The sequence below is a fragment of the Bufo gargarizans genome, chromosome 5 (assembly GCF_014858855.1).
Source record: "Bufo gargarizans isolate SCDJY-AF-19 chromosome 5, ASM1485885v1, whole genome shotgun sequence".
In the NCBI taxonomy this organism is placed as follows: Eukaryota; Metazoa; Chordata; class Amphibia; order Anura; family Bufonidae; genus Bufo; species Bufo gargarizans.
This window is the reverse complement of record NC_058084.1, coordinates 380649897-380663904: the sequence shown is the minus strand read 5'-3', so window position 1 is coordinate 380663904 and position 14008 is coordinate 380649897. Positions and strand designations below refer to the sequence as shown.

At 44.5% G+C, this 14008-nt stretch overlaps 1 protein-coding gene across 1 annotated transcript in view; it reads right to left on the bottom strand.

Moving 5' to 3' along the window:
* The window catches only part of SH3BP5 (SH3 domain binding protein 5), an 88311-nt gene that overhangs the window by 4366 nt on the left and 69937 nt on the right, over nt 1–14008 (bottom strand). The window contains exons 4-7 of the mRNA XM_044293692.1: nt 11783–11947; nt 8162–8292; nt 4773–4815; nt 2243–2459 (exon numbers count right to left, since the gene is read on the bottom strand). Coding sequence (XP_044149627.1) covers nt 2243–2459; nt 4773–4815; nt 8162–8292; nt 11783–11947 — 556 coding nt within the window. The remainder of the gene's footprint in view (nt 1–2242; nt 2460–4772; nt 4816–8161; nt 8293–11782; nt 11948–14008) is intronic.

The following is a 14008-nucleotide window of genomic DNA, read 5'->3' as shown; positions in this document are numbered from 1 at the left end:
ATGTTTCCTGAGGTTCTACAATGCCCAGACAGTAGAAAAACCCCACAAATGACCCCATTTCGTAAAGTAGACACCCTAAGGTATTCGCTGATGGGCATAGTGAGTTCATAGAACTTTTTATTTTTTGTCACAAGTTAGCGGAAAATGATGATTTTTTTCTATTTACAAAGTCTCATATTCCACTAACTTGTGACAAAAAATAAAAACTTCCATGAACTCACTATGCCCATCACAAAATACCTTGGGGTGTCTTCTTTCCAAAATGGGGTCACTTGTGGGGTAGTTATACTGCCCTGGCATTTTAGGGGCCCTAATGTGTGAGAAGTAGTTTGAAATCAAAATGTGTAAAAAATGCCCTGTGAAATCCTAAAGGTGCTCTTTGGAATGTGGGCCCCTTTGCCCACCTAGGCTGCAAAAAAGTGTCACATGTGGTATCGCAGTACTCAGGAGAAGTTGGGCAATGTGTTTTGGGGTGTCATTTTAAATATACCCATGCTGGGTGAGATAAATATCTCAGTCAAATGCCAACTTTGTATAAAAAAAAAAAAAAAAGGGGGAAAGTTGTCTTTTGCAGAGATATTTCTCTCACCCAGCATGGGTATATGTAAAATGACACCCCAAAACACATTGCCCAACTTCTCCCGAGTACGGCGATACCACACGTGTGACACTTTTTTGCAGCCTAGATGCGCAAAGGGGCCCAAATTCCTTTTAGGAGGGCATTTTTAGACATTTGGATTCCAGACTTCTTCTCACGCTTTAGGGCCCCTAAAATGCCAGGGCAGTATAAATACCCTACATGTGATCCCATTTTGGAAAGAAGACACCCCAGGTATTCAATGAGGGGCATGGTGAGTTCATAGAAGAAATTTTTTTTTTGGGCACAAGTTAGCGGAAATTGATTTATTTTATTTTTTTTCTCACAAAGTCTCCCTTTCCGCTAACTTGGGACAAAAAGTTCAATCTTTCATGGACTCAATATGCCCCTCAGCGAATACCTTGGGGTGTATTCTTTCCAAAATGGGGTCACATGTGGGGTATTTATACTGCCCTGGCATTTTAGGGGCCCTAAAGCGTGAGAAGAAGTCTGGAATATAAATGTCTAAAAAAATTTACGCATTTGGATTCCGTGAGGGGTATGGCGAGTTCATGTGAGATTTTATTTTTTGACACAAGTTCGTGGTATATGAGACTTTGTAATAAAAAATATAAAAAATATAAAAAATAAAAATCAATTTCCGCTAACTTGTGCCAAAAAAAATGTCTAAATGGAGCCTTACAGGGGGGTGATCAATGACAGGGGGTGATCAGGGAGTCTATATGGGGTCTATATTGATCCATTCAGACGTCCGCATGTGTGTTTTGCAGATCCGCGGTGTCCGTGTTTTGCGGATCCGCAAAACACATACGGACGTCTGAGTGGAGCCTTACAGGGGGATGATCAATGACAGGGGGGTGATCAGGGAGTCTATATGGGGTGATCAGGGGTTAATAAGTGACGAGGGGGTGTAGTGTAGTGGTGTTTGGGGCTACTTTACAGAGCTACCCGTGTCCTCTGGTGGTCGATCCAAGCAAAAAGGGACCACCAGAGGACCAGGTAGCAGGTATATTAGACGCTGTTCTCAAAACAGCGTCTAATATACCTGTTAGGGGTTAAAAAAATCGCATCTACAGCCTGCCAGCGAACGATCGCCGCTGGCAAGCTGTAGATCAGCTCGCTTACCTTCCGTTCCTGTGAACGTGCGCGCCTGTGTGCGCGCGTTCACAGGAAATCTCGCGTCTCGCGAGATGACGCACCAACGCGTGACTCTGCCTGAGACAGCCGCCTCCTAACCTGCGTTAGGCGGTCCGGAGGCGGTTAAAATGTACCTATGTTTACAATCAACTGACATTTCAAAAGTTTTCATTAGTGGTGATCTGGGTGCTGATCGCCAAAACAATGGGTAGAAGCACCCAGTGCTGTTCCTTTCTAGCTGCTATACAGCCATTAGTAGCAAGGAGGAGTCTTATACCGCCCTGGCTACTGAAGAGAAAATGAATATCCAAATAATGTAACCGGTACAAATTAAATATTGGCACAGGTTTTCTGCTGGTAATACTGGTTAGGCAGGTGGTTTACCAGCCAAGCTGCCACCCTAGCTTTGTAAAATACCGAAATAACTCAAGACAAGTGAAATATAAAACATAGGAGGGAAGGGAAAAGTTGGTGTGGCCAAAAATTTCAACAATGCAATAAACCTACTGGAAACTGTGTCTGATTCCAGTTTGCAAGCTGAGAGATCTTCCACTGAATTGCTGCCTTCGGCTCCGACCCCACGTCCCCTGGGGCCCATAGCTGAAGATCGCCTCCGCTCATGTATCTCATCAGAAATCATCTCAAGATTCTTCAGAGCAGTCTTGTATTCACCCTTTGCCAGGGAAAGCTTGGCCTGAAGGTCATCTACAGTTTTCTTCAGTTGCTGGAGATAGACAAGTCATTAAAGAGCATTCTCCAGGAATAATTTAAAATTGGCTGTAAGGCACCTGTCCTACACTGTGAGCAGGACTGGTTGCCTCCACTTGCAGAGCTGGGGGGGGAATCGCTACACTGCTCTACACACACTGTATTTTTCACCCCATAAGACGCCCCCCCCCCCTAAAATGGGGGGGAAACACTAGTGCGTCTTATGGGGTGAATACAGTGCAAATTAATATAAAATGTGCGGCGCATTGCTTATGCTCGGTACATTGCAGGATGCGCTGCATAGGAACAGCTGCCTGCAATGTACCAGACATCCCAGTTACCTGAAGGAATGTGCATGTGCTTGCTGATGGGGACCAGACGCAGCGTGCGCTTGCTGGCAGGGTCGGGTCTGCTGGGGGGGCTGATGAGAGGCTAGGGGGCTAATAAGAGGCTTGGGGAGGGCGGGGGATGATAAGAGGCTTGGGGGGGGGGGCGGGGGATGATAAGAGGCACGGGGGTCTGATCTGAGGTCTGAATGGGGGTCTCATTTATATTGGGGCTCTTATCTGAGGTCTAATTGGGGGTCGTTCACTTTGGGGTCCGAGCTGAGATCTGATTAATATTGGGGGTCCGATTGCTGGTCTGACCTTAGGTCTAATGAAAAATGTTCTTTTCTTATTGTCCTCCTCTAAAAGCGTCTTATAGGCTGGTGTGTCTTATAGGGCGAAAAATACAGTAGATGGCAATGATGCAATCTTGTCTATGATACGTCATCATGGTTGAACAGCCTGACAGGAACACTCAGCAATGTGTAGTATATGAAAATGCTGGAGCGTAGTGTGTAGTGAGGCCCTGTCCCCTCAATCCTGCAGGCAGCTCTGCAAGTGGAGGCATTCCTTCTCACATTCTAGGACAGGTTGCTTGTGGCCATTTTAAATCATTCCCAAAGAACCTTTTTAATAAAAAGGTAACCACATACCTCATACCTATAAGCATTCATAAATATTGTCTACCCATGCAGCATATTTGCCTACTTTTGAAAATAATTTTCAGGGAGACTTGAGAATAGTCAATTGATATACAGTAAATAGGTCCAAAACTGAAAAATGTTTGTCTTTTTGTTTTGTTACAGAGCCCCAAGACACTGAGCTTAGGAGTTGTCATGTCTTCACAGAACTCCAACTGGATGCATACCGTTCAGACATTTCTTCTCTGGCTCCAGCAGGGGTTTGTTTTTCTTATAGACTACCCAGTTTGGATGCTCTAAATACGGATAATGTGGATGTAGACGGAGCGAGGAGAAGCCAATTGGCTGTAACTTCTGAAGGGCAGATTGTCTGGAATGAGCGTTCACAGGAACGTTCGCTCCCAATAATCTGCCTGAATATCAGGCCGTGTAAATCTTTAGTTTCAGCCCCAGATAGCAATGAACTGTCAGGTGGGCATTGGCTGAGGTGACATTTCTTTGACATTGAGAGCCAGAGACCACCCAATTGATAATTCACTGCTATCCGGGGTACAGACAGCAGCCAAAACAGAGGAAGCTACAAGAAAAACACCTCCGGAGTCATGGAAAATGCGGCTGTATCGGTATGAAGCCTGTTGAAAATGGCATATCATCAAGGAGCAAGATTATAAACAAAAAAACGGCCAAAACATTGATAAACCACAAAACTACTAAACCTCATGGGTACCGTTGTGGCTGGGGCAACCAAAGGATGCACCAGTGGCCTGTTCCCTCCTGAACTTACTTAAAGGGGTTTCCAGGAGTAAAAACATTGAGCTATCCTCAGTTTCGGCAGGGATCCAACACTCAAAACTGTTTGAAGAGGGAGAGACAGGCTGCCCCCTGTTCACAGCATACCAAGTACAGTGCCATACACTGTATAGTGGCTGTGATTGGTATTGAAACCCAGGACCATTTATTTGAATGCGGTTGAGCTAAACCTAGTGCTAGGCCATGTGGCCAATGAACATGGAGTCATTGGCCTCGAAGAGGCCATAGCGCTAAACGAAGCTAATCAAACAGATGATCGTCAGGGGTGCCGGGAGTTGGACCCAGACCAATCAGAAAATGGTGACTTATCATGGGGATAAGTCATTAATATTTTACTCCCTTAAAACCTCTTTAAAAGGGGTTTTATGTAAATAGAGTTTATAACAGTTTAGCCTTAACATTATTATTCATATCTTTCCTAAAGGGCCTCCCCACAGCCTGAAATAGATTGCACACATATATAAATGATAGACTTCAAGTGTGATGTTCCTTTAAAGATGCAGCATGTTATTGGTCTACTAAGGATCTAGATAGACAAGATTATGTACAAACCTCAAGCTGCAGGTAATACTTTGCCTTCATTTCAAAATAGGGTCTATAAAAAAAATTAAAAAAAATAAATAAATCTAGGTTATTAAAATGACATATACTGAGATGGCATAATGCAGAAAAAGCGCACAGCAGAGAATCAAACCATTAGCAAAACTAAAATTGTAAAACATGAAGAGGGAACCAGAGCTCCACAAAGATATCACAGTCCTGCACCGAGAACCATCATCATATTGTAAGGAAATATTTCCAAACAGCACAAATACTGATAGCAGGCAGGGGAAAATGTATACTTTTCCTATAGAACATCATAATTCTTGCTGGGCTGTAGAAAAAGCAATTGCTCCTTCCAGGTATCCCCTGCTACTGGAGAAACGTCATATGGCTTCTTATCTTCAGACACAATTAAATCTCACCATTCTTTAGCTATATGATGAATGGAAACTTGTTTGGTTGAAAACATGATTGCAGGGAGAACACTGATGTACTTCGGTCATTTTCAGATGAGGTATTTTTGTCACACAACGTAGAAAACAGACCAGGCTAGAGGATAGCTAAGTTGCAATATGTCCATGTGACATAAAAACTAAGCATATGTTTGGGGCAAATTTGCCATAGACCCTACAGGGTAACGCTGGAGCCCTCCTCGCGGCTGCCAGCTGGGTACAGAACAATCTGATGCTCTCAACATAAATTAATGCTACGAGCACCAGGCACTGGTTTCCTCCTGCATTCAACGGTATTGCCATCCTCAGGATGGAAAAAGAGTTGAATACTATGGCAAGGGCTGCATTATTATATGCTGCACTGTGTTATTTAGTTCTGCAGGGATGGCACTTTGTGCTGTATTACGGTATTGCTGCCCCGCCACATGCCACGTACAATTCTTTCTTTTGCCATTTCTCTATTATTCCTGCTTTCTAGAAATGTATGTATGAATTGTCGGCAGTTTGCAATAGAAGTCCATCAGTTGGCAGTGTGTTGCTGTACATTGTGACACTGGCAGCACTGACTGGATTGCGGCACACTGTGCAGAGACACCCCTCCTCCAACTAGTAACACCCAGATGGACCATTATTGCAGGCAATTCATTCATAAAATTCTGGAAGTTATATTACATGGGAAATAAAAGTAGTTACTAAAACAGACATGTCCCATTCGTATGAGACAAATGTCGGCCTACAGCTCCCTCTTCCACACTTGGTCATGCATACATATGTAGCGAATGCAGAGAGGAGAGAAACCCACCACCACAAACATCTGGGAGTAACTTATCTCCCCGAGAACGATTTGGCAGTTTAAACCTAACTTGCTCAATCCTTCTCAGAAGGCCCCATAAACAATTGCCGATCGGCCGTAGCGCCACAATTAGCAGGTGCAGCCGACATAGGCTCTGATGCCCAGCTTAATCCTCACTAATCTGGGACTGCGTCCTGAAACCACAAAACCATCATTCATTCAACTGAATAGGAAAATTATTTTCTCCATTACTGACCCCCAGATGTCACTTTTTCCCAAACCCAAATTAGAACAAATCTCTCGAATCTTCCTTGGCAGAAAAGATATTCTATTAATAGCGGTCTCTGACACATATTGAGCAGAGCGAGCCAAGCTATCTCTGGGGCATCATTACCACATCAGCAGTCATCTAATTATAGATTAGAAGACAACATATAATGCAAGTGTCCATCTAAAGAGAATGTACAAGGCATCAATTCATCTGCTGGTTTCTTCACCCGACTTCCATGAAGCTGCAAACTGTTCACCACAAGGCGGAGTTTCATTCGTCAAAACGGTGTTCTGTAAGAGGCATGTGGTGACACTGGAGAACCAATCTGTAAGAATCGATTTGTCGTATCAAGCAGAGTTCAGGGTGTCCCCTCTGTGGTTTGACTGAACAGGGACAGAAATCTCAGCCAGCCCTGACAATCTTACGCCTGCGCCCCTGCTCCGCTTCCACAAGCAGAGCAGCAACTGTTCATGCGCTACTACCCGGAAATCATGCTCAGTCACTGCTCCGCTACTCAGAGCGGTGGCACCGGCGCAATATTGTCATGGCCAACCTTGTCAATCATGTGGCTATCGAAGTGTCCTAAGCTTCAGGGACACCCCGTTGAAGGTGCAGAACTGTGCTTGATCAGACGAATCAATTCTTAAGAATGGACTTGCGTGCAACCAGCATGTGATAGGCTTCATCTCATCATACATTACATCATAATACAGATAACCCCTGTGCCATCCCGACCTAAGACGTGCTCCAATTCTTTACAAGAAATTGGCCACGAAACACTGCTCTACGTGAAATTCCCTTGCATACTCATGTGAGTAATAAGTCCTGATATCAGAGATCTTCACATCAAAAACCAAATTCTTCAAGGAATCATCTTGTTACAACCATTTTATGGGCACTTTAATAAAGTAAATAGTTTCGCGGTTGTGCAAGTTTAAAAGCACTGGAGTCATACAGCCATTAAACTCTAGTGATCATTCCCAGCATAACATAATCAACATGATGACGATAATAGTCTAAATACTCCATACAGATACATCAGGACGATTTTTGTTGCTGAAGTACTGTAATTAGCACAGAGAGCAATGTCTAGACAGGACACGGTCCACTTCTCAGCTGAGACCAGGACTAATGTACAGGTACAACCTCTGAATGTTCTTATTCACTGACAGCAAACTAATATCTTGAAAATAGTGAGGAATTGAAATAGAAGCGGGGGTATTTATCAAAGCCTGCAACAAGACAGTCAAATTGATTCAGTATCTGATTAAGACTAGAGGAGTACACCCCAGTCTTGTTACATCAACCACTTTAAAGGGGTTGTCCTACTACAAATATCCTACAATTTTCAAACCAGCACCAGGATCTGAATATTTCTGTAATTCAATGCAATAAAAAAAAAAAAAATTGTATCCAGTAAACTATTCAATAGAATGTATCTGTATAGCGCCATCTGCTGTTTGCTCTTTTTCTTTTTACTCAGTCTGCTCGCTGAGGTGGTCACACATGCTCAGTTCTATTTTTTAACTGCCACCACCTACTGTGAAAGCTGTGATAGTTACAGGGAGAGAGCTGCTGAAGAATGCTGTGATAGCAAGAGAGCTTTAGCAGAATGGGCTTGTCCCCTTTGCGGCCAGCCTGAAGAAAATCTAGCGGAGCAATTAGAGCAATGAATGGGGGATCTTTGAAGCCATGTGAGGTACAGGGCTGGTTCTAGCTTTCTTATAAAGAGATTGTCATGTACTATATGATGTCCGATTTCTATTCTTTACATAACTCATGGGATAACCCATAAGCTCCTATGAAGGCGAGGCTCAGGTGTCTGACAGCTGTGTTAGCCTGATACAGCTGAGAGTTGCAGTTGAGTGTTCTAGATACGTACTTGGATTTGTTGATGCTTCTCCTTAATTTCTTCTCTAATTGCTTCATTCTTCCCATGGCTGCGTTATATTTAGCAGCTGTTTCCTTGTGAACCAGTTCACTACGAGTCTTCTTCTGCTCTTCTTCCATAACCTAGAAAGTCAACTTAACTATGAAAAACATTTTCTATTAAAAACACACACATTCTTAGTTATTTAATATCATATTATACAGTAAGAACAAAGCAAGAAAGACACTGGATCCTCCTGTAACCACTCAACTCACCCGCAGACCAAGAAGTTGCAAAAGCGCCCTACTTCACTTTTTTCCACTGCTCCATACACAACTGTGACATAGCCACAATGCTGTGACAGATGCAGTCTCCTATACTGGGAGGTATACGTATGACAAGCAATATAGCTAGTTACCAAAACTGCATAGTTAGGGTACTTTCACACTAGCGTTTTTGTTTTCCGGTATCGAGTTCCGTCACAGGAGCTCAATACCGGAAAAAAATGATCAGTTTAAGGGTCCATTCACACGTCCGTTTTTTCGTTCCTGATCTGTTCCGTTTTTTGCGGAACAGATCAGGACCAGATCAGGACCCATTCATTTTCAATGGGTCCTGGAAAAAATCGGACAGCACAATGTGTGCTGTCCGTTTCCGTTGTTCCGTTCCGCATGTCCGTTTAAATATAAAACATGTCCTATTATGTTCCTGAAAAATCGGATCCTGGTACAATGCAAAGTCAATGGTTCCGCAAAAAACGGAAGACATTCGGATGTCATTCCGTATGTCTTCCGTTTTTTGCGGAATCCGTTCCTGGAAACACATAGCAAATTTTTTTTTTATTTTTTTTTTTCAAAGAAATCCAAACAACTTTATTTGATTATTGAAATGTATACATGTTTCCGTTTTTTGCGGATCCGCAAAAAACGGATGACATACGGAAACATTTTCAGGAACAACAGATCCGCAAAAAACGGACCGAAATTCGGATTATAGAAAAATACGGACGTGTGAATGTAGCCTTATACTAATGCATTCTGAATAGAGAGCATTCCGAGGATGCATCAGGATTTCTTCAGTTCAGTCCCTCTTAAGTTTTTTGGCCAGAGAAAATACCCCAGCATGCTGCAGTTTTCTCTCCAGCCTAAAATACTGATCACTTGCCGGAATGTACATTGAAGTGTATTAGTGCCGGATCCGGCATTAAGTGTTCCGGCAAAACGGATCCGGCTTTCCAGTCTGCGCATGCGCAGACCTTTAAAAATGCAAGACATTTTTATACCGGATCAGTTTTTCCAGATGACACCAGAGACACGGATCCAGTATTTCAATGCATTTGTCAGACGGATCCGGCGATTGAACTGCCTGCCAGAATCCTCTGCCGCAATTGTGAAAGTACCCTCAGGATGTTCATTTTTTTCGATACTAGACTCTTCTCTTATGGCGCTCGGCGCTCGCACAGACAGTGAAGAGGAAGGGAGTCTCTCCCTCTTATGATGCGGCCGCGCTAAGCACCAATGAAGTGAGCTGGCTCTGAAACTGCCCGCACCACTGCCACCAATGAATATGCCACTATTAATTAAAGCAGGGGAGGGCATACACTGCTGCGCCGACTGAGCTAGTGAGCTCGGCGAACGGCATCAGCCTCCTCCTCCTTAGTGTCCCACCCAGAGTCAAGCAGCCAGCATAGCAGTCGCCTCCTGTATCTGTATTAAAGGTTAATTAATACTGGGGGGGTGAGGGGGGGGGGGGGGACGCACTGCGCCACCAATGATAAAGCCATTGGTGGCGCAGTGCGCCCCCCCAACCCCCCCAGTATTAAAATTGGTGGCGCCTTGCGCCCCCCCTAAGATTAAAATCATTGGTGGCAGTGGCCGCAGGATTCCCTCCCCTCCTTATTGGTGGTACAGTGGCAGTTCTGATCAGAGTCCCAGAAGTGTAATCCTGGGGCTCCGATCGGTTACTATGGCAGCCAGGATGCTACTGAAGCCCTGGCTGCAATGGTAAGCTCCCTGCTGCTGTGTGTAGTATGCACAGAACAGCAGGGAGAGTGTGAAGTGCTATTCACCCTGATAGAGCTCTATCAGGGTGGATAGGACAAGGGATGAAAAGATCCCAGGTTCTAGCCCCTAAGGGCAATAGTTATTAAATAAAATTAAAAAAAGTTAAAAAAAAGTATAAAATCGCCCCCTTTACCAATTTTACATATAAAATATATAAACAATAAACAAACATATTAAATATCGCCATGTCTAAAAAGTCCAAACTACTTTTACTTTCACACTAGCGGCAGGACGGATCCAGGCTGTTCACCCTGTAGGATCCATCCTGCCGCTATTTCGCCGTGCCGCCGCTCCGTCCCCATTGACTATAATGGGGAAAGGGGCGGAGCTCTGGCGCAGCAAGGCAGTGCACAGCGAAAGGCTGCCGGACTAAAAGTACTGCATGTCCGATTTTTTTGTCCGGCGGCCTCTCGCTGTGAACTGCCGTGCTGCGCCGGAGCTCTGCCCCCGTCCCCATTGACGGCACAGCAAAATAGTGTCAGGACGGATCAGACAGGGTGAAAATTTTGGTATCAAATCAACCCTACCCTAGCATGGATCGCAGTGAGACAGATGACAATGGGTGCCCCCGTCCCTTTGTCAGCACAGTGACCTTCACTGATCTTTGTGCAGGACGGGTTACAAATCCAGGACTGGAGTTTTACTCAGAGCACATCCAGTCAGGTCGGAACCCCAGCAGAAGAGCCCACAGCCAGTCCCGGCCATCATGTGAGTGCAGTGGATATGGCAGAATGGGGTAAGTACTGCGATTAAAGGGGTATGGGCACCTTTGCTCCACTGGAATCCTAGGGACATTTTTCTTAGAACTTCGCTCTACTGTGTGTATGGAAAAATTTGATTATCTCTCACATTATTCCCCGTTCACAATCTCTGCGCAGCACTGTGCAATGTGTTGCCATTATGTAAGCAAGAGATAAAATCTGAGATGTATGAGATAAAGTAGTGATCATGAGGACAGACATGGTTCTTGACATTCTGTTTGCTATCCCATTGAGTAACCTCTCCTGAGCCTGATGTGGCCGATTACAGGGAACAATAGACGCCATTCACCTTGACAGCAAATGCAGATAATATCGTACTGTTATCACTTATCAGTGTCAGCTACGTCTAGCTAGTTTGCAATGCAGCCGTATTCATCCTCCATCTATCGGCATGCACACATTTTCAAAAAAAATTCTGTAAATTGTGCTTTGGAGCTCATTTTAGCATTTGATTTCTTACATCATCTTAATGTAGCAGTTGGAGCAATGTCTTTTTTCAAGTATCTGCACACGAGCGTGTAAATTAGAACCGAGATTTTGCCTTTTGTAGGTAAAAAGAACATCTGACCACAGCATTGGACTCACTGCATTATCTCAGCAAGACCTGGGTTGTCATCTGAGAAGGAATAAATGAGCCACAGACAATATAATCCATCAGTAACGTAGGAGACATTTTACTTCTATGTCCTCCAGCCCGCATGATGACATCACAGAAGAAGGGACAGAACCATCAAAGTAACTGAAACCACTCCAATTATGTTAGGACGCCGTCCACTACGGTATATGTTCTAGAATATTCTATGGCTTACCCGCTGTGTGGCATGGTTCAGCATCTCCTGCCAAGCAGAATCAAACTGCCTCTTGTCATCTTCTAACAACCGCTGTTCTGCGAGGGATATCGTCTCCTTGGCTGCTCGGAGAACCTCTGTGGCACGTTGGAAATCTTGCGTTGCTTTCTGTGCTTCTAACTGAGCCTGGGGGGGAAGGGGGTAAAAAATAAAATAAAATAAAGCATTCAGTCACATAATCACATTACTATATGTTACTATAGGTTTCTTAAAGTGAATGTCCACCTTTAACTAACACCAGGTTGCTTTTGGATGAAAAAAGTGTGAGGCCACAGCTCAATTTTTGTAATATAAAGTTCCAAATAGGTAAATTCTGACTGCCTGCAGCCACCACCAGGGAAAGTCTAGGAGTCTAACCTATTTTAAATAGGTTAGGCCACAAAAACCGGAATTAGACTTACCGGTAATTCAGTTTCCATGAAATCACCATGACGGCCACAAGGAGATTGACCCATGACCTCTGTGGGGGCAGGAAACAGAGAAGAGGTTAAATTGCCCCCTCCCACCACCGCACCTCAGGTGTTCCAAAGATATCAAGTGCCAGAAGTGTCCTAGTATTTCCCAGTATTACACCATACCAGAAAAATACCGGTGAAAAACAAAATTTCAACAAAAGAAGGGAGGGAATGTATGGGCCGTCATGGTGATTTCATGGAAACTGAATTACCGGTAAGTCTAATTCCGGTTTTCCCATATCATCACCATGACGGCCACAAGGAGAGTTATAAAATTATGTTTTATGGGTGGGGGCAACCGCCTGGAGAACCTTCTGACCAAAAGAGAGGCCAGAGGTTCCAGACAAGTCCAAACGGTAATGTTTCACAAATGTGTGAATACTAGACCAGGAGGCGGCCCTGCATATATCATCCAGGGAGGCCCCTGCTCTTTCAGCGAAGGTAGTAGATACAGCTCTGGTAGAGTGGGCTCTAATATTGGAAGGAGGATCCAGATTCTGGTTCTTATAACATAAGGTAATAGTGTCCTTAATCCATCTTGCAATGGAGGATTTTGAGGCCCTGGATCCCTTATTCCTTCCAGCAAATTGGACAAGCAGACTGTCAGACTTCCTGAAGTCCCTAGTGGCTTCCAAGTATCTAATAACTGTACGCCTAACGTCAAGGAAATGAAATTGCTCTTCTTCCTGGTCCTTGGGATTGTTGAAGAAGGATGGAAGTAGGATCTCCTGGCCTCTGTTGCAGTCTGAGGCCACCTTTGGCAGGAAACCTGGGTCTAGTTTAAGCACAATCTTATCCTCAGTGATGGTAAGGTATGGTTCCCTAATGGAGAGAGCCTGAATCTCTCCCAGTCTCTTGGCAGAGGTAATTGCTATAAGAAAGGCAGTCTTAAATGAAAGCAATTTGATTGAACAATCCTCCAACGGCTCAAATGGGGAACACATAAGATTGTTGAGAACTAAATTTAAGTCCCAGGTTGGGCTGCGGGACCTAAGTGTGGGTCTCAGTCTACGTGCAGCTCTAATGAATCGTTTGATCCATCTATGGTCTGCCAGGTCGGAATCAAAGAAGGCGCTCAATGCCGAAACTTGAACCTTTAAAGTGGATGGAGAAAGGCCCATGTCCAGGCCCTTTTGTAGAAATTCCAGAATTTTCTGGATACTGGGCCCCACGGAATTTGGATTTTCCTCGCCCGACCATGAGCAGAATCTCTTCCAGATCTTCAGGTATATCGCTGAAGTGACCTTTTTCCTAGAACATCTCAGGGTGGCTATAACCTGGTCTGACAGGCCCTGAGACCTTAAGAGGGAGACCTCAGGATCCAAGCCGTGAGCTTCAGGAACTCCGGATGAGGATGTAGCAAAGGACCCTGGTATAGGATGTCCCCCCTGAGTGGGAGTCTCACTGGTTCGTCTATTGCTAGCTTTAATAGAGGGGCGAACCAACTCCTCTTGGGCCAGAACGGAGCGATCAGTATTACCGTGGTTCTCCCCTCCTGAATCTTCTGAATGACCCTCGGGATGAGCGGCAATGGAGGGAATGCATACCCTAGATCCCAGCACCATTTTAGGGAGAAGGCGTCTACTCTCCAGGGATGGTCCCCAGCATTTAGGGAGCAGAATATTTGCACCTTCGTATTTCTCCTTGATGCAAACAGGTCTATTGTAGGAAGCCCCCATCTTCGGGTTAGCATATTGAAGACCTCTGGGTTCAGTGCCCACTCTGTATGATC